The sequence below is a fragment of the Pristiophorus japonicus genome, chromosome 13 (assembly GCF_044704955.1).
Source record: "Pristiophorus japonicus isolate sPriJap1 chromosome 13, sPriJap1.hap1, whole genome shotgun sequence".
Lineage (NCBI taxonomy): Eukaryota > Metazoa > Chordata > Chondrichthyes > Pristiophoridae > Pristiophorus > Pristiophorus japonicus.
The window spans coordinates 60,032,940-60,058,863 of NC_091989.1; the positions used below are offsets into that span (position 1 = coordinate 60,032,940).

Consider the following 25,924-nt stretch of genomic DNA (forward strand, 5'->3'; position numbering starts at 1 on the left):
AAGCAACTATTATCCAGTGATGTTCTCGGCGAGTGATCAGTAATTTCTACTTTATTTTCATGTTTGACGTTTCAGAAATGTAATCTGTGTCATGGTCTGGATTTTGCCAAGGCAAGTTATGTGCTGTCATCTGCAAAGTTTATGTCTCCTCTTGGTAAAAATGGGATTCTACGCAGAGATTGGTTGGTTACTTCATGCCTCATTTCCTATTATCGTATTTCAAATGCTTGTCAATCATGTTCCCAGTAATGACAATATTTTAAAATAATATTTTAAAATAATAGTTCTTACTGAAATCATTAGTCATAAAGAAAAAATGTATAGGATAACTTGATCAATCCTGTTATCCCAGTGTGCATTGCACTGAAAGACAGGTTCCTGTCAGGTGTTAAGTGATAGATTTTTATTAGGCAAGGGTATTAAAGGTTATGGAACCAAGGCAGGTAGATGGGGTTAAGATGCAGATCAGCCATGATCTATTTGAATGGGGGAACATTGCTCGAGGGGCTGAAAGGCCTACCCCTGTGCTATGCTCCTAAGTGTTGCAGTCCCTATTTCTGACCCATGCTCCCAATGAGTGCAGTTCCCTGTTGAGACTGCAGGATCAGTCAATTAAAACTTCATTAAAATCCTGTTAACTGCACCACATAGAAAATAATCCTCACAGACTCCAGTAATCTTTATTACATCTGTAGAAATAAAAGTCTTCATCCAGTGTCTGCAGTGCATAAGATAAAAGTTCACGGGGTTGGGGGTAATATATTAGCATGGATACAGGATTGGCTAACTAACAGAAAACAGAGGGCTAGACTTTCCACTTCACATCGCCCATATATCGCCCAAAACGGACTTCTATTGCCCATTTTGACCAAAATGTGGAAACTAGGCCAGAAACATCGCCGGAAAATTAAGCCCCCAAGTTTCGGCTCACTTCGCTGAACTGATCGCTGAGGTGATCGCCCGCACATCGCCCATCCCAACTTTTGGCACATCGCCAGGCTGATCACTCGCCGAGAACATCACTGGATAATAGTTGCTTTTCCTGGGCCTTCCGCATTGAAATGGGCACTACGGATGCAATTTTGAATTTTGGAGGAAGGGAGGTGGCAGCAAAAAAACTGCAGCTGAGATATTTGTTAGTTATTTAAGGCTATTTTACAGATAGATCGACTCAGATTTATACTTAGATTTCATTGTACAATTGTAGCTTAGTACATTAGGTATTTTTTAAACTGAAAAATGCATTTATAACAAGTGACAAAAATTATTGCAAGTGATGGGCCTATGCTTTCTGCGCCATTACTCGTAACTGCTCACACGCTAGTTTCTGAAAGGATCAATCGAAAAGATGGCAGAGTAATGCATAGACAGAGACAGAGGAGGTGCGCATACAGCCAATGAAGGTACTTGGAAAAGCAATCTTACCTCAACCTGTCTGAAAACACGTGACTTACGAGGCTGCGCTTCCAGAAGGAGGTCATCGATGAGATTTGCAAGCTCGTAAAGGGGGATTTGCAGCCTTCCAGCACCATCAGAACTGCACTGTCATTGAGGTAAAGGTTACTGCAGCACTAGCCTTCTATGCATCGGGATCCTTTCAGGCTTCAGCTGGTGACATCTGTCGTATCTCTCAGCACGCCACACACTGCTGCATTCAGCAGGTGACTGAAGCTCTTTACGCTCACAGAATGAACTTTATAAGTTTCCCTATGACCAGGGAGGCACAGACGGGAGGGCTTTGGGTTTCTCCAGAATAGCAAACTTCCCCAAAGTGCAGGGAGCAATAGACTGCACGCACATTGCCCTGAAAGCGCCTTTACAGAACGCGGAGGTGTTTCGTAACAGAAAGGGATTCTATTCCCTAAATGTGCAGCTTGTTGTTGACCACAGCCAACTCATTCTGACAGTTAATGCTACATTTCCTGGCAGCATCCATGTTGCGCATATCCTACTGGAGAGTGTTATACCTGACCTATTTGTCAATCAGCCAGAAGATCACGGTTGGATGCTGGAGGATAAGGGATATGGCATTGCCAGCTGGCTGATGACCCCACTGCGTAATCCCATCACTGAAGCAGAGAAATGTTACAATGAAAGCCACAGAGCGACACGGAACATTGTCGAGAAGACAATTGGAGTCCTAAAGCTGCACTTCTGATGCCTGAAGCACTCTGGTGGCAACCTACAGTACCACCCTGACCAGGTCGCTGAGTTTATTGTGGTGTGTTGCATGCTACATAACCTAACAATAAGGAGAGGACAGCAAATGCCTGATGGGGCTGCAGGAGCACCTCCAGAAGGAGGGGAGATGGAAGAGTCCGCCGGCGAGGAGCAAGAGGAGGAGGAGGAGCAGGAGGAAGAGAAGGCTGGTGAGGACCTCGGGGAGGACCAGCCTGGTGATGTAACCATAGTCCTACCATCCCTGCCCCCCCCCCCCAGAAGAACAGTACCCCGTGGGAGTTACGCGGCCGCAAAGCTGTTGCGTCAGCAGCTGATAAAGGAACGCTTTGCATGAACTTACATTGGGGATTGTCACATTTACATTTAGATTAACAATGACATTTATAAAAAAGTTGCATTTGCGTTCAGTTACGTTTTAGCCTTGCTTGCACTGGCCTGGCCTTTGTAGTGCAGCATTTGCATTAATGCTTAACTTAAGTAATGTTATTACCAGAGAATAAAGATGTTACATTATTCAAAATGCCTAAGTTAACTAACCTTATCAGAAAATGCACAACAATTGTTTAAATCATTAACAAAATTTATTGCAAACAGAATTCTTTTCAAACACTTTCCTCCCCATCCACCTACCCTCACCCCCCAACTATGAACGAACATTTTAAACAATTTAACATACAATGAACAATGATTTCTCCTCTCTCCTCTCTGTCTCAGCCTTCCTCCTCTCTCTCTATCCACTCTCTCTCTCTCTCTGCCTGCCCCTCCCTGTGCTTCTGCGCAGGTGTGGATGACCCCCGACCTCCCGAAATATAGGAAAAGCCAGTTGGCCGAAAAAAAAAACTCACACATGCGCAGGAGCCCGTTGCTAGGGAAGTTTTTGCCTTCCACATCGCTGGCCTGCCGGCGAGTGGAAAATCGCTAAAAAAAAAGGGCGATGTTCCAGCGATCAGTAAGGCTGAGATGTTGTACATCGCTGGAATAAAGCCCATTTTTTGGCCGATGGTCAGCAAAGTGCCCAGAGAGTCGGCATAAATGGTTCATTCTCTGATTGGCAGCCAGTAACTAGTGGGGTGCCACAGGGATCAGTGCTGGGACCCCAACTATTTACAATCTATATTAATGACTTGAAAGAAGGGACTGAGTGTAACGTAGCCAAGTTTGATGACGATACAAAGATGGGAGGAAAAGCAATATTTGAGGAGGACACAAAAAATTTGAAAAAGGACATAGACATGTTAAGTGAGTGGGCAAACATTTGGCAGATAGAGTATAATGTTGGAAAGTGCGAGGTCATGCACTTTGGCAAAAAAAAATCAAAGAGCAAGTTATTATTTAAATGGAGAAAGATTGCAAAGTGCTGCAGTACAGCGGGACCTGGGGATACTTGTGCATGAAACACAAAAGGATAGTATGCAGGTACAGCAAGTGATCAGGAAGACTAATAGAATCTTGGCCTTTATTGCAAAAGGGATGGAGTATAAAAGCAGGGAAGTCTTGCTACAGCTGTACAGGGTATTGGTGAGGCCACACCTGGAATACTGCGTGCAGTTTTGGTTTCCATATTTACAAAAGGATATACTTGCATTGGAGGCAGTTCAGAGAAGGTTCACTAGGTTGATTCTGGAGATGAGGGGGTTGACTTATGAGGAAAGGTTAAGTAGGTTGGGCCTCTACTCATTGGAATTCTGAAGAATGAGAGGTAATCTTATCGAAACGTATAAGATTATGAGGGGGCTTGACAAGGTGTATGCAGAGAGGATGTTCCACTGATGGGGGAGACTAGAGCTAGAGGGCATGATCTTAGAATAAGGGTCCACCCATTTAAAACTGAGATGAGGAGAAATTTCTTCTCTGAGGGTTGTAAATCTGTGGAATTCGCTGCCTCAGAGAGCTGTGGGACATTGAATAAATTTAAGACAGAAATAGACAGTTTCTTAAACCATAAAGGGATAAGGGGTTATGGGGAGCAGGTAGGGAGTTGGAGCTGAGTCTATGATCAGATCAGCCATGATCTTATTGAATGGCGGAGCAGGCTCGAGGGGCCATATGGCCTACTCCTGTTCCTATTTCTTATGTTCTTATACCTCTCAAAGGTGTCACATCTCAAAAGTATCCCAATATGTGCTGTCAACTCCGTACCAAAAGCAATAGATGGAAAATTCACCCTTAAATTTATTGTGAATAGTGAACCAATGGAAAATTGCACTTAATAATTAGTGTAGTGGGTATGGTGCTGGACTGGTAATCTAGAGGTTATGAGTTCAAGCTTCAACATGGCAAGTAGTAAATTTAAATGGACTAGAATCAGATTCGTCACAATTCTGACCTACACCTAACTCTAGTTCCATCATCTTAAAGGATAAATTTCCACCGGAGTTCTCTTGCTCATCTGCTGTAACTTTGGTGTAAACAGGGTTTCCGTAGCTCTTCCGCTGAAGTTATGGCGGAGGGGCATGAGAACCCTCCTGGCAATTTACCCCTGTTCTGCTCTCTGAATTGGGCCAGTGAACTAATCAGTTGTAAAACCCCCACCACATTCACAGGGTAACTTGGGACGGGCAATAAACTGACCAGCACTGGAGAGGAAATTGTTTTTAAGTGAAAAGATGGGCTTTAAGAAAACGGTAGGAATGTGTTTTTACAAAATATAAACACTTTTTCCAAGTACATGGGACAGGTGAGAAGCTTCAACCTTTGGGCCTTTCCATCCATTGATTTCATTTGGTTACAATGGACGGACAATCACAGGCAGTGCCAAGCTCCCCGCCGATCATGGGTACTTGGAGAATCATCCCTCATGACTCTTTGTGAGTATCAGTAATGCTAAAGATTTAAATCTCGTGAAGCCTGTCAAGGTAAGATTGGATAAGCTAACTTTTAACTCTGAATGACCTAATATGTTTACAATACCCAATTTCCCAGTGGAGCCATTATTTAAAAGAAAATATACTGAGTTTAGCGATGAAAAAATACAGTACAAAAGTTCAGTGTCCAAAATCAATGTTCATCTTGTGCCAAGTTTACAGCAACTTGTGCAGCTGTGGACTTGAAACGTCCTTTGATATACATGAATAGAAACTCAAGAGTTTATTTAAAAATTGTTGTACCTTTGGCAGAGAAAGTAAGGATTGATTTAATATGTGTTTTAGTATTGCTAATAACATGTTGCTGGTTTCCTTCTCTACACTGGTCTCCATGATAATATTTTGCCCAATCTCTAGAAACTCATATAAAAACTGCTTATAGGTGCAATATCCTTCACCCGTCTCCCCAACCCCCGCCCCCCTTGCTCCCCTGACCCCACCAATCAACCTTCAGGGTCTATCTGCCTCTATCAAATATGAGCTCGCCACCAGGAACTGTATTAGAAAAGCTCACCATTAATTGCCCTTACCTTATAGTTCTATCTTCGACATGTGTGCGCACTAGGTCCGTGCAGCAGAGCAGGTCTCCAGTCATCCTGGTTAATCCTTTCCACTGGATAAAGGCCGAGCTCTGTCAAGCCCGTGTGGTGGCTGATGTGCAACGGTCACCACACGTTTAAAAAATTCACGCACAGGCATCTTTCACCCCCTCAACTGGAGTTCAGGACTGGAACATCGGGTCCTTCATTGAAATATCTGTGAACTCTCGTGGAAGCAAGTCATCCTTGTTCGAGGGACCGCCTATGATGATCTTCCTCATAATAGTGTGAAAATGCCAAACTTTCACGAATCATATTCCACCTCATAGAGCGTCCCACTTGGCTGAGATTGAGATGTTGTCGTACAGGGATCACCAATGTGAATCTGAGTCTATCTATTCCATGGCTGAATATTGATAGACTAACATGCTGCCTGAATAGATCACGAGCCATACCCTGTAATAACATAACTTTCAAGTAAATATATAATTACTTTTTAAAGGAAGAAGTGTACTATTTTAGAGTAATTATTGAGTTTTCAATATTCCTTGGTGATAATATTGTATATTCTCATTCTTTTTATTATTTTTCTTTATGGCAGTTCACTCTTCACTCCAATACTCTTCAAAACTCCTCGTCATCATAGTCTTTAGTCAAGCACCCCATATCTAATACTTTTCACTCTAATACTCTTCATTGTAATACTCTTCATTGTAATAGTCCACTACAATACTCTTCACTATAACACCCCATTCCAATACTTTTCACTCTAATCCCCTTCACTTTAATCTTCTTCACTTTAATATCTGTCACTTTAATATCTTCATTCTAATACTCGACTCTGACACTATTCACTATGATACTCTTCCCTTGAATATGCTTCATGGATGGTTACTATGCAAACAGTAGGAAACGCAATAGCCAGTTTTATGCATGGGCTCAATTTTCCCCAGCATTTGCACCGTTTTTTTTGGAGTAAGCTGCTTTTACTGGCCTAACTTAAAAATCTGCAATTTCCCCAATCCATTTGCACCAGCGTAACTCATTTATTACGGTTTTTTTAGGTACATTTTTTTTTCCTCAAAAGGGGGCCTAACCAGTCACCTATGCCAATTCTGGCCAGTTAGACAACTTTGGCCAGCTGATAGTTACTCCATTTCTAATTAGGCCAGCGTATATGGCCTCTCGAGAAAACCCCTGTGGAGAGTTATAAAATCAGTGCAGGTAAGTACATCGGAGGCCATTCAGCCTGGGATAGGGGCGGGAAGCTGAGTGAACCTGGACCGGCACTCACTCAGGACCGGAGAGGATCGGTGCGGGAGAGAAGGAGCAAACTGACCAGCATGCATGCACTCGGGGGGCCACAGAGTGGGAAGGCACGCACTCAGGGTCCACAGAGCGGGAAGGCACGCACTCAGGGGCCACAGAGCGGGAAGGCACGCACTCGGGGGGGCCACAGAGTGGGAAGGCACGCACTCGGGGTCCACAGAGCGGGAAGGCACGCACTCGGGGGCCACAGAGCGGGAAGGCACACACTCGGGGGCCACAGAGCAGGAAGGTACGCACTCGGGGGCCACAGAGTGGGAAGGCACGCACTCGGGGGCCACAGAGCGGGAAGGCACGCACTCGGGGGCACAGAGCAGGAAGGCACGCACTTGGGGGGGGGGCCACAGAGCGGGAAGGCACGCACTCGGGGGCCACAGAGCGGGAAGGCACGCACTCGGGGGCCACAGAGCGGGAAGGCACGCACTCGGGGGGGGGGGGGGCCACAGAGCGGGAAGGCACGCACTCGGGGGCCACAGAGCGGGAAGGCACGCACTTGGGGTCCACAGAGCGGGAAGTCACGCACTCGGGGGCCACAGAGCGGAAAGGCACGCACTCGGGGAGGGGGGGCCACAGAGTGGGAAGGCACGCACTCGGGGGGGGGGGCCACAGAGCGGGAAGGCACGCACTCGGGGGCCACAGAGCGGGAAGGCACGCACTCGGGGGCCACAGAGCGGGAAGGCACGCACTCGGGGTGGGGGCCACAGAGTGGGAAGGCACGCACTCGGGGGTCACAGAGCGGGAAGGCACGCACTCGGGGGGGGGGGGGGCCACAGAGCGGGAAGGCACGCACTCGGGGGCCACAGAGCGGGAAGGCACGCACTCGGGGGTCACAGAGCGGGAAGGCACGCACTCGGGGGCCACAGAGTGGGAAGGCACGCACTCGGGGGCCACAGAGCGGGAAGGCACGCACTCTGGGGGGGGGGGGGCCACAGAGCGGGAAGGCACGCACTCGGGGGGCCACAGAGCGGAAAGGCACGCACTCCGGACCGGAGAGGCTCAGCGGGAGAGGGAGGGAGTGCACTGACCGGCAGGCACGCACTTGTGGGCCACAGAGTGGGAAAGCACGCACTGCACTCGGGACTGGAGAGGCTCGGCGGGGGAGGGAGCAAGTTCAAAGTACAACCCCTAGTAAAATGGAGAGTTTACAGACAATAGAATTGTTCTTGCATAGTAGGACATCGCTGTTGCTTCCATTTGCAGTGAAACTCTTTGGACTACAAGAAAATACTTCAGTTGCTGCGTTAGGTTTGCATCACTGATCTTTGATGGTATTGGGTGGTAGTTATGAGTTCAGTCTCTTGAGAGATGCATCAGTTGCCTGGAATTGTAATCGCGATGCCATTCCTCTCTCAAATTTGTTCTATTCTATCTCATATTCTCCCTCTCTCTTCCACTAAGCTGTCAGACTTATTTCCTGTAATGCTTTCCTGTGATTTAAATTCTCATCATGCCTGCTTTCTGTCATAATTACGCTCCCTATTCATTTTACCTACCTCTGACTTGAGTCCTTTAAGCCCGGTCTCCAAACTAGGTGGTGATGTTACTTACCACTGAGCAGTCTTGAAGGACCTAAAATGAGTCCTGTGGCCTGATGCTGACTGTCCATTCCCTGTTGCCACCTCTAATGGCTGCCATCCACAAGCCAACACTGCCTGCCATTCTCCTTTCTCTGAGCTCTACAGAACGTCAGTTTTTTCCCCTGCACATGCGCAGAAAGCCCAACTCCTTTTTCCAGCGCAGACCGCAGGCTCCAACCCCCCGAGGCGACTGGCCACGCCAAGCGGCTGCAGATTACTGCCCAAATATCGGGGAAACTTCGGAGATTTTTTTCTGGCGCATTTATTTACCTAATTAAACGGCGCAACTCTGGCAATACGCCAGAAAATGGGATCGAGAAAAATTGAGCCCATGGAGTGGTTTGACTTTGAGTTGGAGTTCATTGTTTGAGTTCATGCCAAGTGTATATTTCAAATATTTATATTTCATTTTCTGTAATAACTGAAGCACGGATCAAGTATTAAAAAATATGTTGATAAACATAATGTTTTATAATCAAAATGAAAAAAAGGATTCAATCTTTATAATTACAACATAATGGCAACAGTAGTGAGATTTTCCTGTTACATATAAATGCAGCTAGATCAAGATGGCACCAATGTAAGAAATGTATATTAAATAAATGATTTATTCAGAATACCCAGACAAAAGCGTCCATATATAGGAATAATTTTTCTACATGACCTGTGTCAGCTGTAGTTCAGTGGGCAGTACTCTCATTCTGAGTCAGAAGGTTTTGGGTTCAAATCCCACTCCAGAGACTGGAGCACAAAAATTTAGGCTGGCACTCCAGTGCAGTACTGAGGAGTGCTGCACTGTCCGTGGTGCCGTCTTTTAGATGGGACATTAAACTGAGGTCCTGTCTGCTGTCTCAGGTGCCTTGACCAATAATTAACTATCGACCAACATCACTAAAACAGATTATCTGGCCATTATCACATTACTGTATTGTGGGAGCTTGATGTGTACAAATTGGCTACTGCATTTACTACATTACAACAGAGACTATGCTTCAAATTTAACTGTAAATGATTTGTGAAAGTTACTATATTAATATAAAAGTATTTATTTTCTTTTATAATGTCAGAAAGAAGCAGTTCTTTGCTCTCAGGCCTGAAAAGCTCCGTTTAGGGTAATAATTCCTGGACACTTGTACTTGTGGTCCAATGAGTGATTCAAACTGTTATGGCTGCTCCAGATTAAATCTCTTTCACAGATGATTCAACAATATCATTCAATTATTTTGATGTTGCAGCAAAATTCAGTAAATGGCACAATCAATGTGGCAATTCTTTTTATTTTAAATTCTTCCAAAGATGGCCTTTTAGAGTAACAGAAAAATTACACATCATAAATTTGTTCTTAATCAGTTTTAGAAAAGTAATGGAAACTTTTCCCCAATTGACAGTAATTACAGGCAAATTACTTTGGAGCCTGTGATTTTATAGGTTAATGTGGCACAGTTAAACTAAAAAAGGTGGAATTGACTTCACTGAAACGAAATATCAGGGGACTGAAATTGCCCCCTGATGAAAAAGAGGCGCACTCACCGGTTCTGTCGTTTTTTTTCTCTGCCCCAATCCATGGGGCGGAGATTTACGTGGTATTCAACTGCTTGTTTATTTTTTGGGTCGGGGTGGTGTTGCTGTCGGCTGGGGGTCGGAAGTTCCCTTGGATCGGGGCAGCTATCGTTCTGATGATGTCAGCGTGATGCAGACGTGCCACGGCGCGCTGACGCGTCACAACGTCCATCCCCTTCAGTTAAAGGCGAGGGCTGTTGCGAGCTCTGCAATAAGTTTAGGTGGGTCCACTGGGCCATCAGGGAGGGTTTTGGCTGGACCAGCGGCCCGGTACGAACCCGTGGCCACCATTATCGGGATGTTCTCAGAGTCGGCCGACAATGAAAATAAAATGGAGACGCCGGCAGTGCGCCTTCCCCTTTAAGGGCGGACGCGCCGCCCAGGCACACACAGCTTCCCGTAGGGTGGCGCCCCTCCCGCGGGGCAATTTCCGGGGGTCGGAAAGGGGGTCGCCGCCGGTCGGTGTGGGGTCGGCGCGTGGCCGACGGGCGGCAACATGGGCGACGTAGAAACCCAGGGGCAATTTAGGACGGGCAGCCTATCTGTCTGCCCCCCGGTCGGTGAGGCTTACCCGCTTCATTACCGCGGTAAAGGGCCTTAAAGAGAGGCCTTAATTTTCGACCCCTGGATGTGGAGCATAACGGCCTGCTTTGCGCTACTGCCCAAGACAAATTTCTACCCCTTTCTGCCCATCTCTCCATTTATTTATCTGCTTACTTACCTGTTTATCTAAACGTTCCTGTTATCAGCTTATCAGCCTATCTGTCCATCTATCGGCACAGCCCTCATTGCCACCCTTGGCAGTCCATTCCATGCATTCACCACTCTGTGTAAAGCTGTTAAATTTAAACTGTGATTTTACCTCTCCGAAGTTTAAAGCAATGCCCTCATCTTGTAAAATCTGTGGCTGAGCTAAAGTTACCTATGTTTTTTCTTGTCTATATAGAAACATAGAAAATAGGTGCAGGAGTAGGCCATTCGGCCCTTCTAGCCTGCACCGCCATTCAATGAGTTCATGGCTGAACATGCAACTTCAGTACCCCATTCCTGCTTTCTCACCATACCCCTTGATCCCCTTAGTAGTAAGGACTACATCTAACTCTTTTTTGAATATATTTAGTGAATTGGCCTCAACTACTTTCTGTGGTAGAGAATTCCACAGGTTCACCACTCTCTGGGTGAAGAAGTTCCTCCTCATCTTGGTCCTAAATGGCTTACGCCTTATCCTTAGACTGTGACACCTGGTTCTGGACTTCCCCAACATTGGGAACATTCTTCCTGCATCTAACCTGTCTAACCCCATCAGAATTTTAAATGTTTCTATGAGGTCCCCTCTCATTCTTCTGAACTCCAGTGAATACAAGCCCAGTTGATCCAGTCTTTCTTGATAGGTCAGTCCCGCCATCCCGGGAATCAGTCTGGTGAACCTTCGCTGCACTCCCTCAATAGCAAGAATGTCCTTCCTCAGGTTAGGAGACCAAAACTGTACACAATACTCCAGGTGTGGCCTCACCAAGGCCCTGTACAACTGTAGCAACACCTCCCTGCCCCTGTACTCAAATCCCCTCGCTATGAAGGCCAACATGCCATTTGCTTTCTTAACCGCCTGCTGTACCGGCATGCCAACCTTCAATGACTGATGTACCATGACACCCAGGTCTCGTTGCACCTCCCCTTTTTCTAATCTGTCACCATTCAGATAATAGTCTGTCTCTCTGTTTTTACCACCAAAGTGGATAACCTCACATTTATCCACATTATACTTCATCTGCCATGCATTTGCCCACTCACTTAACCTATCCAAGTCGTTCTGCAGCCTCATAGCATTCTCCTCACAGCTCACACTGCCACCTAACTTAGTGTCATCCGCAAATTTGGAGATACTACATTTAATCTCCTCGTCTAAATCATTAATGTACAGTGTAAACAGCTGGGGCCCCAGCATAGAACCTTGCGGTACCCCACTAGTCACCGCCTGCCATTCTGAAAAGTACCCATTTACTCCTACTCTTTGCTTCCTGTCTGACAACCAGTTCTCAATCCATGTCAGCACACTACCCCCAATCCCATGTGCTTTAACTTTGCACATTAATCTTTTGTGTGGGACCTTGTCGAAAGCCTTCTGAAAGTCCAAATATACCACACCAACTGGTTCTCCCTTGTCCACTCTACTGGAAGCATCCTCAAAAAATTCTAGAAGATTTGTCAAGCATGATTTCCCTTTCACAAATCCATGTTGACTTGGACCTATAATATCACCTCTTTCCAAATGCGCTGCTATGACATCCTTAATAATTGATTCCATCATCTTACCCACTACCGATGTCAGGCTTACCGGTCTATAATTCCCTGTTTTCTCTCTCCCTCCTTTTTTAAAAAGTGGGGTTACATTGGCTACCCTCCACTCGATAGGAACTGATCCAGAGTCAATGGAATGTTGGAAAATGACTGTCAATGCATCCACTATTTCCAAGGCCACCTACTTAAGTACTCTGGGATGCAGTCCATCAGGCCCTGGGGATTTATCGGCCTTCAATCCCATTAATTTCCCCAACACAATTTCCCGACTAATAAGGATTTCCCTCAGTTTCTCCTCCTTACTAGACCCTCTGACCCCTCTTATATCCGGAAGGTTGTTAGTGTCCTCCTTAGTGAATACCGAACCAAAGTACTTGTTCAATTGGTCTGCCATTTCTTTGTTCCCCGTTATGACTTCCCCTGATTCTGATTGCAGGGGACCTACATTTGCCTTTACTAACCTTTTTCTCTTTACATATCTATAGAAACTTTTGCAATCCGTCTTAATGTTTCCTGCAAGCTTCTTCTCGTACTCCATTTTCCCTGCCCTAATCAAACCCTTTGTCCTCCTCTGCTGAGTTCTAAATTTCTCCCAGTCTCCGGGTTCACTGCTATTTCTGGCCAATTTGTATGCCACTTCCTTGGCTTTAATACTATCCCTGATTTCCCTTGATAGCCACGGTTGATCCACCTTCCCTTTTTTATTTTTACACCAGACAGGAATGTATAATTGTTGTAGTTCATCCATGCGGTCTCTAAATGTCTGCCATTGCCCATCCACAGTCAACCCCTTAAGTATCATTCGCCAATCAATCCTAGCTAATTCACGCCTCATACCTTCAAAGTTACCCTTCTTTAAGTTCTGGACCATGGTCTCTGAATTAATTTTTTCATTCTCCATCCTAATGCAGAATTCCACCATATTATGGTCACTCTTCCCCAAGGGGCCTCGCACAACGGTATTGCTAATTAATCCTCTCTCATTACACACCACCCAGTCTAAGATGGCCTCCCCCCTAGTTGGTTCCTCAACATATTGGTCTAGAAAACCATCCCTTATGCACTCCAGGAAATCCTCCTCCACCGTATTGCTTCCAGTTTGGTTAGCCCAATCTATATGCATATTAAAGTCACCCATTATAACTGCTGCACCCTTATTGCATGCACCCCTAATTTCCTGTTTGATGCCCTCCCCAACATTACTACTAATGTAGGTCTGTACACAACTCCCACTAACATTTTTTGCCCTTTGGCATTCTGTAGTTCTATCCATATAGATTCCACATCATCCAAGCTAATGTCCATTCTAACTATTGCATTAATCTCTTCTTTAACCAGCAATGCTACCCCACCTCCTTTTCCTTTTATTCTATCCTTCTGATATGCAGTCATTCTGATTGGCTTAAATGCTCACTGAACTTGCTGGTTTGCCTCGGGACAATCAGTAACCAGTCCAAACCAGTGACTTGACTCCTTCAATTTTTTAAAAAGCTACTAACCAAAGCAAATCAAACCAATCAAATCACTCAACTATTCAATCCGGTTTCAGTGGCTACATTGATTTCTGAACAAATCTTGTATGTGGTAATTTAAATAACATTTATTACATAAGCATAATAAAAAAGTAAATAATCTAAAACAAAGTCGATAAACTTGCCCATACAATGCCCATATGAGTGTGAAGGAGGTGTTAGAGGCATCCTCATTATGGGAGCCGAATTAAAGGCTTGGATACTGCGGCCTGGATTTTCTGATTGGTGATACTGTAACACCGACCTGGAAATAACACAAATCGGAAAACCTAAGACCCCTCTCTGCCATTTGCACTCTGGTAAAGGCTTGCCTGCGATTGGAACTGGACAGACTTCAACAATAACAGCCGCCTGTATAACCCTCTCACAGGTATAACCCTTACCACATTCAGATCGGTTTAAAACAACTCAATTTATTTCCATGGAATTACAATATAATTTGGGGATGAAATTTAGCTTTTTTATAGCCCCATTAGCACCTCCGGGGGGCACTAATGGGACGCAACGAGGTTATCGCCCGGGGGAAGACGGCGATAGCACCTCCGGGGACATTGCCCTGGAGATTTGGGGGGGCATTGTATCGTTAGCATCATGCCCCGCGATTTGCGCCCCGGGCTGGTGCACGCACGGTGATGTCATCGCTCTTGCGCCGACCCCTTTGCGCCCCGCGGGCGGCAAGAATGGCTCCGGCCCATGTCACTGCCAGCACCACGAGTCGTGATTCTGGCTGACATCCTCCACCAGGGCGCCCCTTAAAGGGGATGCTGTTTACGCCATGGGTCGCCATATTTCTCTGTTGGCTGACTCTTCTATTGGCCCAACAATGGTGCCCCTCTCCTCAACCTGCAGACCGGCATTCTGTTTTGGGTGCCGGGCTGTTGGCCCGGTCGAGGGCATCCCTGGTGGCCCAGTGGCAGCCGCCAAAGGGACTGCCACGCGTGCAACGGCCCTCCCCTTTAATTGAAAGGGCAGGGTGATTTGCCGCGCCAGCGCTACGCTGTCTGTGTAACACTGACATTGCTGGCGGGGCTCTGGACTCAGTGCTGCTCTTTCACCTGGGAGCGCCCCTCCACAGATGCGAATCGCCTCCGATAGCGCTCCGCCTCCGTTGAGTGGCGAAAGGCTGAATTGCGCGCCGGGTGATAAATGTCCCGGCCTTGGAAGGTGACCGCCTCCAATCGCAGCGTGAGGCAATTTTGCCTTCTTTGTTCTCTTTATTTCATACAAGCTTCAGAGTAGCTGCAGAGTAAGATGCTGGAGCTTATAGTACTTACACATTCTACACATGAAGATTCAACGACCTTCTGCACAAATACAAGTCTGGCAAAAAAAGGGAAAGTCATTATCTACAAGTCTGTGGAGCACTCAATTGGATAATTTAGTGATCTCAGATTACTAGATTGAAACTTGACATTATATCACATTAACATTCAAGGGCTTTGAGGCAACCTGCTGCATTTCACTGATGCTTCAATCAGTCCAGATGTGCTAGCTTTTATGCCACTGAAACATGAGCTACTGGAATTGCACCTAATCCAGAAAGTCTGGATCGAATACCAATATGAATACACACCACCTCTGCCTGACTATGTCATTGGTTAGAATTCTGCCTCTTACAGAAGTCCAAAAGGAAAGTAGACTTTGCTTCTGAATGAAGTTTTTTTTAGAATAAGGACGAGAACATGGGAATGTTTCAGGGTTGTCCCTTGGAATACCAGCACTTATTGTTCAGGCTTTATTGTGCAGTTGGTCAATTTCATAGAACAGTTCCCTCATTAAAGTTGTCTCCCACTGCACACTGTTGTTATCCCATTACTATACACACAAATAAATTAATATCAGCAGCTTTTTTAATATAATTGGTTCTATGAAGGGCTGATAGTCATCTTGAGGGTGTCAATGAATACAGAGAAGACCCCAGTGGATTGGAAACAAGCCAACATGGTACCTATTGTTAAGAATGACAATAAAACAAATCTGGGTAACTATAGATCCTTTAGTCTTTCATTAGTAACTGGACAAACGATAGGATCAGTCATTAATATATAAAACTGAGAATCACCAAATGAAAATATTCTAATAATTTACATTCAACATGGTTTCAGAAAGCAAGAACCTGCTCCACCAAACTACTTGGGTTTATACTTCCTCTCAGTCTTTCCTTCCCCATTCCCAGTATCTGAGCTATTTTGCTCACATAAATGGATATACTACTGCTAGCCCCCAGCCAACCAGCTATGGGGAACAAAGTATGTTTTCTTTTAACTTGGATTAGAATATTACACTTGTTCCTTTAGAATGGATCTTGAAACAGATAAAGAAATGTGACATTGATCATGGAGTTTAAGAAGGAAATTCCTGAGTGGCTGGAAACTCACTGGAGGTGAAATTGGTCCATGCCAGTAGAGTGAATATAGCGACTGGGCCACCCAGTTTACATCATGCCCAATTTTCTTTCCTATCGACTTCGCTATGTCCCCACCCGACTTTCAACCGCTGATTATATTTTTCAGGCATGAAACAGGTGGCCAGCAATTGAAAGTCTCCCCAGGACAGGCCTGGCGCAAAACTCCCTGAATGGTGACTGAATTTTAGAGACAGCCACCAAATCAAGACCTTTGCCAACCTTTGCATATGTGACATTGTTAGTCAAGATCAGTTACACCTGGACTACCAGCTCAACATGTTCAAGCAACCTTTTGAACAGTTTCACATTCAGCACAAGCCACAGCACTTACATTGTGCATTTAAAACTGATGCCTTTGGGTGAATTTTTGTAGTCACGAAGGTGGAGTATGCCAACACTTTGGAATGCAATTCTTTGCACTTTTTGCTCCCAGTGTCAGCATAAACCAGGTTAGGATTACAGACAGGCACAGTGAAAGCTTCTTGTACTCTGGCCCTTTAATGATCCCTCTTAATCCCAACCTAGGATGACTATTTCTGGCAGTAAGGGAAATATTTTAGTGCTTGCCTGAAGTGCAGGAATGAAGGAGCCTGGAATTGCAGAACACGAGGAGAAATATGAATGTGATGACTTGTGATTTTTTTTCAAGTTATTACAGTAATGGGAATGCAATGATGTATGATATATTAGACACTGATAAAAACACATTTAAATCCCTATTTACAAACATTGATACAGACAAATACACAGTGAGTAAGTGGTCTGGCCATCCACTGCCAACTCTCTCATGTCCACCTCAAGCTGTACCATTGTCCACGTTCCAAGGTTAAATCTGAGCAATATTCAAGTTGCTCCTGGAGAGTTGAAACAACACCAACCTCCTTTTTTCCACTACCAGGTGTTTCTTCCACTGAACCCTCCACTTTCAATTTGTACACCAAGGGGACACTATTCCAAATATCGGCACTCAATTTTCCAAAATGCTCTGGTGGAAAAGCATGGGTTTCCACCATCACCTACTACTTGGAAATGGCTCCCCAAATTCGAAGAACTCATAAAATTCTTTGAGTCAAAAGTCAATCCCATTCATCTTTGCCTCCTCTCCTTTCCCATTCTCCTTGGCTCTCATCCTTCTTCTCCCATCCCATTCAAACCTTCAATTCATCCCATACTTTTCAGTTTCTCCACTACCTCCCCTCCCAATCCTCATTAAGCTCATCTTCTCATGAAGCATATCTGCTCTCTTTAACTCTTGTTCTAGCTCCTAAACACCCAACTTCCTCACCTCAGCCTTACGCATGCTGATCTCTCTCTATTCCCTTGCACTATCCCTACATTCTTCAACACCATTGTTATCAATCCCATTCAAAAGAAGAAAGCTCAAATATCTTCCATTCCCTTCAACTATTACCCTGTTCCAACCTCCCATTTTCTCCCAAGTTCTGGAATGGATCAGTGACTTGTACCTCCACCACTGCTTGCTTAAAGACTTCCATTTCAGTTTTCATCCTTTCCACAGCACTGTGACTGTACCAATGTGTGTGACTGCAACTGTAGCTCATCAGTTTTCCTCATCCTATTGGATCTCTCTGCTGCCTTTGACATCCTTGACTGCACCGTCCTTCTCCTATGTCTGTATCTGCGCTATGTAGATTGACCCAGCGACGATGAACAAACAGTGAAATATATATAACTCAGGGTGGTGCATGACCGTGAAGGGAAAGAGAATGAGCTACAGTAGAACAGTGGAAGTTGGTTTGATTGGGTCACAGGTTGGACATTCCTGTTGTAGCCTCAGAGGGATAAAAATAACTCAGTGAAGGGTGTCAACCTGTGACGCCCACGCCCTGACAACTTAGTCCTATTTGTCCATTTGCCCTGTTTGTATTTGTGGAGTTTTGAAAAGGCTGTTTTTAGGGATGTTGTCATATAGTTGGATAAACCCCGAACCAGAACACTAAGACCAGTTAGTATCGGCAACGTGAGACATATGAAAATCAACGGGAACAGGATTAAAAATTTATATGTGGCACGTAAGATGTCATGGTATACACCCATGTGGCCCATGAAGACTAAAGCTTGGGCATTCCACCTCAGTGTACATGGTGCAACCTATCTACAACTATTTTAATTAAACGATAAAACCGAGTACCCCCTTAATTAAAAGGACACTAGAACGACAAATTAACATATAAAACTTTGTGAACCATAAACGGTCAAATTAAAATTTGGTTGCCGAGGGTGATGATGCACTCCAGTCCCTCCGGTGCCCACCTCTCGCAGAAGGCCGTGAGCGTACCGGTAGACACTGTGTGCTCCATCTCCAGGGACACCCTGGCACGAACAGTAGTAACCTATCTACATGCAATAAGTACAATGCTCACCTAAGAGGAGATTACCAAACTCAAGGGCATTACATCTGTGAAGAATCAAGCCTAAGACAAAACAACACTTTCATGTTTTAAAGGGTGTTTTGCTGCTCATAAAGATTTAATACCAGTCAGTATTTGTCCCGTTCAAAGTGACCGATTGGAAGTTTTCTCCCATATATATATACACACATTTTTATTGCTACTTTTCTCAATCTCCTGACAAGAGGGAAACCAATGAAACGTATTTGAAGCCAAGGTCAGCTGACCCTCGGGCAGCATGCACCACAGCATCCAGGCAGCAGTCCTGTCTGCACACAGCTTACAGAATGTTTTCCGTGCTCACTGAGCTGCCGAGGCTGGGATTCCAAAGGAAGTGGAGGCCTCCAGCACGGTACAGGAAACAATCGAAGAGTTGGCCTTAAACGCCAGATTCCCTTCAGAGTTTTGCTAACCACTGACAGCTCTGTAAACAAAGCAGCAGTGCGAGAAGGCAGCTTTCCCTTTTCTAGTAGCCATTTCTAGACCTGGGCTTCGAAGGAGCTCACCGTAAAATGATGGGCCGTCTCAGGGTGCTGGAGCATTTTCTGCAGTGATTCTCAGCAGACATTGCTATTCAGTGGACTAATAGATATCAAGAAAAGGTATCGTTTGATTAAACCACAGGGATTGGGCTGTCTTTGCTTTCCTGTTCTGAGAAAGTCTAATTCGCGGAAGGAATTAAGCGCTGTGAGACTTCTGGGTGGTCCCAGGGATGCAGCACGCGTTCCCTTCGACTTCTTATTAGTCTGCTCAATTGGAAACATTCGTTACTGGTAAGACAGATTTTTAAATATTTGCAGCACGATATAGGAGAGCTTTCATTGCAGCATTTTATGTCACACAGTGTGCAGCTTGAACAGAAGGATGTTAATATTTGGAATGGTGAGCTTTTAAGTGCCAGAGCGACTGCTCTATCCTTGCAGACTAAAGACCTACTGTTAGGGTCATTACTACTGACTGGACAGTAACAATCCACAGAGTCATACATTTTAAATAAGCACCTTGTTTTCTCTGAAAATCTTTCTTGCATTTGTTTAACATCTGCATATGGTGCTGATAGATATGAGAACAGTTCTGCTTGTTGAATTAATCCAAATTGTTTGACAACATTTTTTAAAAGACTTTTTTTCATTGGACATGTGGTAGAAGTTCTAGCGTGTATATATATGAAGAAATATATAACATATATATTTACACACATATGTGCACATGTATGAATTCTGTTGGCAGTGTTTTAACCATTAAATAACTTACTATTTTCAGATTTTTACCAAGGCACAGCAGAACATTTGTCCATAAACCATGGATATGGATGAGTTTGAACGTCGTAGGGAGGAACGCAGGAAAAAGCGCGATGAAATGCGCCGTGAAGTAGAAAGGTAATGCTTTGTGCACTCGGTACAGGACACATTTACCGTTACATTTGTGGCATGCTGGAAGTGCTTATTAGGAAATCAGGCATGGAGGTCTGTACCCTCATGACCTCCATACCTAAATTCCTGCTGTGCACTCTCATCGCAGCAAGACCTGCGCTCGGAGTGTCAAATTTACCTCGGATCAGAAACTTGTAAAAACTGTCATTGAGTTGGTGCAATTTTAAATCTATATTATTTTAAAATATTTCGGATATTTCTGGGAGTTAATTTAAATGAATGATTAAATGTCTTCACCTGCGGTTTTCTGTTTGGTCCATTGAACATCGAGAAACTGGTGCGATTATAAGCAGATCCCACTTCTAACCTTAGTGACATCGCTACTATGTATTATACTGGAAGGAAAGCACCGGCATCTAGATTGTATCTCACCAGGCCATCCTAAAGCAATGCACATTCGATAAATGATGCTTTTGAAATGAAGTTTTTGTTGTCATGTAGGAAAACATGGTAGGAAGATCTCACAAACAGCAAATTAAATGAACAACCAGTTAATCTGGCTTTTTTTCATTTGGGTTGTTTGAGAGAAGAATGTTGGCCAGGACACTAGAAGTATTCTCTGCTTTTCAAATATTATTGTGGGATCTTTCAAATATTATTGTGGGAACCACAGGAACAGGTAAGACCTCTTCACCTCTGGCAATGCAGCACTCCCACCGTACTGCAGTGAATACGGAATGCAGCCCAATAAGATTTGGGTTTTGGCATAATGGGAAAAGTGCACAGGTGGCTTAAATCAGACTGGCCTGTGAAAGAAAGATTATTATTTTAAATCTTATAATATTATATTAAGTCGGTATATTTGTGCATTAACAATGTCAAATTTTGTCTGATAGCGCTCCTGTGATGCACCTTGGTTAAACATAGAAACATAGAAAATAGGTGCAGGAGTAGGCTATTCGGCCCTTCGAGCCTGCATCGCCATTCAATAAGATAATGGCTGATCATTCCTTCAATACACCTTTCCTGCTTTCTCTCCATACCCCTTGATCCTCTTAACCGTAAGGGACATATCTAAATCCCTCTTGAATATATCCAATGAACTGGCATCAACAACTCTCTGCGACAGGGAATTCCACAGGTCAACAACTCTCTGAGTGAAGAAGTTTCTCCTCATCTCAGTCCTAAATGGCCTACCCCTTTATCCTAAGACTATGTCCCCTGGTTCTGGACTTCCCCAACATCGAGAACATTCTTCCCGCATCTAACCTGTCCAGTCCCGTCAGGATCTTATATGTTTCTATGAGATCCCCTCTCATCCTTCTAAGTGCCAGTGAATAAAGGACCAGTTGATCCAGTCTCTCCTCATATAACAGCCCAGCCATCCCTGGAATCAGTCTGGTGAACCTTCGCTGCACTCCCTCAATAGCAAGAATGTCCTTCCTCAGACTAGGAGACCAAAACCGAACACAATATTCCAGGTGAGGCCTCACTAAGGCCCTGTACAACTGCAGTAAGACTTCCCTGCTCCTATATTCAAATCCCCTACCATTTGCCTTCTTTACCGCCTGCTGTACCTGCGTGCCCACTTTCAGTGACTGATGAACCATGACACCCTGGTCTCGTTGCACCTCCCCTTTTTCTAGTCTGCAGCCATTCAGATAATATTCTGCCTTTGTGTTTTTGCCCCCAAAATGGATAACCTCACATTTATCCACATTATACTGCATCTGCCATGTATTTGCCCACTCACCTAATCTGTCCAAGTCACCCTGCAGCCTCTTAGCGTCCTCCTCACAGCTCACACTGCCACCCAGTTTAGTGTCATCCGCAAACTTGGAGATATTACACTCTATTCCTTCATCCAAATCGTTAATGTATATTGTAAAGAGCTGGGGTCCCAGCACTGAACCCTGCGGCACCCCACTAGTAACTGCCTGCCATTCTGAAAAGGACCCGTTTATCCCGATTCTCTGCTTCCTGTCTGCCAACCCATTCTCTATCCATGTCAGTACATTATCCCCAATACCATGCGCTTTGATTTTGCACACCAATCTCTTGTGCGGGACCTTGTCAAAAGCCTTTTGAAAGTCCAAATACACCACATCCACTGGTTCTCCCTTGTCCACTCTACTAGTTACATCCTCAAAAAATTCCAGAAGATTCATCAAGCATGATTTCCCTTTCATAAATCCATGCTGACTCAGTCCGATCCTGTCACTGCTTTCCAAATGGGCTGCTATTTCATCCTTAATGATTGATTCCAACATTTTCCCCATTACTGATATCAGGCTAACTCTCGCTTTCTCTCTCCCTCCTTTTTTAAAAAGTGGTGTTACATTAGCTACCCTCCAGTCCATAGGAACTGATCCAGAGTCGATAGATTGTTGGAAAATGATCACTAATGCATCCACTATTTCGTGGGCCACTTCCTTAAATACTCTGGGATGCATACTATCAGGCTCCAGGGATTTATCGGCCTTTAATCCCATCAATTTCCCGCCTAATAAGGATATCTTTCAGTTCCTCATTCTCACGAGACCCACTGTCCCCTAGTACATTCAGAAGGTTATTTGTATTTTCCTTTGTGAAGACAGAACCGAAGTATTGGTTCAATTGGTCTGCCATTTCTTTGTTCCCCATTATAAATTCACCTGAATCCGACTGCAAGGGACCTACGTTTGTCTTTACTAATCTTTTTCTCTTCACATATTTATAGAAGCTTTTACAGTCGTTTTTTATGTTCCCTGCAAGCTTCCTCTCGTACTCTATTTTCCCCTTCTTAATTAAACCCATAGTCCTCCTCTGTTGAATTCTAAATTTCTCCTAGTTCTCAGGTTTGTTGCTTTTTCTTGCCTCTTCCTTGGTTTTAACACTATCCTTAATTTCCCTTGTTAGCCATGGTTGAGCCACCTTCCCAGTTTTATTTTTATTCCAGACAGGGATGTACAATTGCTGAAGTTCATCCATGTGATCTTTAAATGTTTGCCATTGCTTATCCATCGTCAACCCTTTAAGTTTCCTCTGCTAGTCTATTCCAGCTAATTCACACCTCATACCGTCGAAGTTACCTTTCCTTAGAAGGACCCTAGTTTCCGAATTAACTTTGTCGCTCTCCATCTTAATAAGGAATTCTACCATATTATGGTCACTTTTCCCCAAAGGGCCTCGCACAACAAGATTGCTAATTAGCCCCTTCTCATTACACATCACCCAGTCTAAGATGGCCAGCTCCCTGGTTGGTTCCTCGACATATTGGCTAGAAAACCATCCCTAATATACTCCAAGAAATCCTCCTCCACTGCATTGCGACCAGTTTGGTTAGCCCAATCTATATGTAGATTAAAGTCGCCCATGATTACTGCTGTACCTTTATTGCACACATCCCTTATTTCTTGTTTGATGCTGTCCCCAACCTCACTACTACTATTTGGCGGTCTATACACAACTCCCACTAGCGTTTTCTGTCCTTTGCAATTCCGCAGCTCCACCCATACTGATTCCACATCATCCAGGTTAATGTCCTTCCTTACAATTGCATTGATTTCCTCTTTAACCAGCAACGCCACCCTGCCTCCTTTTTCTTTCTGTCTATCCTTCCTAGATGCTGAATACCCTTGGATGTTGAGTTCCCAGCCTTGGTCACCTTGGAGCCATGTCTCCGTGATGTCAATCACATCGTATCCGATAACTGCTATCTGCGCAGTTAATTCATCCACCTTATTCCGAATACTCCTCGCATTGAGGCACAGAGCCTTCAGGCTTGTCTTTTTAACACACTTTGTCCCTTTTGAATCTTGCTGTAATGTGGCCCTTTTTGCTTTGTGCCTTGGGTTTCTCTGCCCTCCACTTTTACTATTCTCCTTTCTATCTTTTGCTTCTGCCCCCCTTCTATTTCCCTCTGTCTCCCTGCGTAGGTTCTCATCCCCCTGCTATATTAGTTTAACTCCTCCCCAACAGCACTAGCAAACACTCTCCCTGGGACATTGGTTCCGAACCTGCCCAGGTGCAGACTTTGTACTGGTCCCACCTCCCCCAGAACTGGTTCCAATGTCCCAGGAATTAAAGATGCTATATAAATGCAAGTTGTTGCTGTGTGGCAATTTCTTAAATAATATATGGCAAGAGTGAAGAACAAATTAAAAGGTTTGAAAACTGTTGTTGGCTCAAGCCGAACGATTTTATGTGGCACACTAAGGGTTCACTTATATCATCGGCTAATGGGGTTTGTATTTTGGAACATTGAAAATGTAATGCATTTTAAATGGTAATAGTGCTTTTGATTTCACGTGACCTTAGGCCCCACAACTTGCTGGAAACCACTTGCAGGTGAAAACAAGCAATCTAATGGCCCATAGATCACATGTGCGTTACAATGTCTAAACATTTTTTAAGTTACTCTGTCACCTTAGCTCTTTAAACGATCTATTTATTTGCATTACATAATGCATAGTGTTTAGGCATTCAAAAATCAATTAAGACCAATTGGGCCTTATTACATGGAAGCCAATCAATCATCCTCTGAGGAATAGGCATAGAAGTTGGCCATCGCCGTCACGCTTGAGGCCTTCCGTGACCGGTGGGCACCGGAGGGACTGAAATGTATCGCCACCACCTCAAACAAAATTTTAATTTGATTTGCTAAGTTTCATTTAGAATTTGTTCATTTACAGTATTTATTGGTCGTGCCCCCTTAACATTTAATTGGCAATTGCCAGTATTTAAAAGAGCTGAAGTGGGCCAATCAGCCCCTTGACGCTCCTGATCTTTGGGCACACGATGTGGGGGGAGCGGGCAGGTTGGAGGGCCTCCTCGTGGGACTGCTCCTGGGCCAGGCCGAGGTGGTCATTAACCGGTCCAGACAGCGGGCGGTCGAGGGGGTCATTCAGCCCGACTGCCTGCCTCTCTTCCGCGGCTACGCTCGCGCCCACCGGTACACTCGAGGCCTTCCGCGACAGTTGGGCACCGGAGGGACTGGACTGCATCATCACAAATGGGAACAAAAATTTTTATTTGATTTATTAAGGTTCCATTAAATGTTTTTTTTGTTAATTCACAGGTTTATTGATTGTTGACTTAATTACCAGTATTAGAGTTGTGAGCTAGAAGCTGATTAAGCACTTGTAGATTGTTTGACTCACCACAGGTATATATTTGGCGTTAGTTTGCAAAAGCACATAGTTTCAGCACCTAGAGCCTGTGCTGCCATTCAATTAGATCATGGCTAATCAGGAGCTGAACTTCATTTACCCACCTTTATTCCATATCCCCTGATACCCTCACCTAATACAGATCTGTTGATCTCAGTCTCAATTGACCCAACATTCACAGCCTTTGGGGGAGAGAATTTCAGATTTCCACTGTTAGTAGCATGGTGGCCAAAAAAAAGCTAACTGCTGTCATTTTAATTCCAGTCAGTGATTCTCGAATTCTGCAAGGAACTGGAAAGAAAGAAAGTAGTGAAAATAAAAAATAGAAATATTTTATATTGGATTTTTACTGGCAATAGAAAGCAACATAAAACAATGAAGAACAAAATTCAGAGGGTGGCCTGATATCTTCACTATGAAAGTTCCATTCTAAAATACTGACTGATAAGTAGGTCAGTATTTTCATGTTAATATGTGCCAAATGACATTGCAATATTGAATGGCTTAGCAATGTTAGTTGGGGACTGAACAGTAAAGTTTGGACAAAAGGAAAGTGTCCCGAGCAGCAGGTGGGGCTGGAGCTGTCAGTTTGGGAGCGGGCTTGAACCAGAAGTTAATCATGTTACGAATAGCTGCTGAAGAAAATGTAGCAGTTAGGTTCCACTTGGATCAATTGTTCCTTTCTCGTTTATTTTTATACCGTGAA

The 25,924-nt window shown here is 44.5% G+C and overlaps 1 protein-coding gene across 6 annotated transcripts in view; it reads left to right on the top strand.

The window, feature by feature from the left end:
* Positions 1 to 25,924, top strand: part of LOC139278597 (caldesmon, smooth muscle-like) — a 242,243-nt gene that overhangs the window by 75,315 nt on the left and 141,004 nt on the right. For all 6 annotated transcript variants that reach the window (XR_011596315.1, XR_011596314.1, XM_070897551.1 and 3 more), the window contains exon 3: positions 19,959 to 20,074. Coding sequence is in view for 4 of the 6 variants with exons in the window: in XM_070897551.1 (XP_070753652.1) it covers positions 19,998 to 20,074 (77 nt within the window). In the remaining 2 variants the exon portion in view is untranslated. The remainder of the gene's footprint in view (positions 1 to 19,958; positions 20,075 to 25,924) is intronic.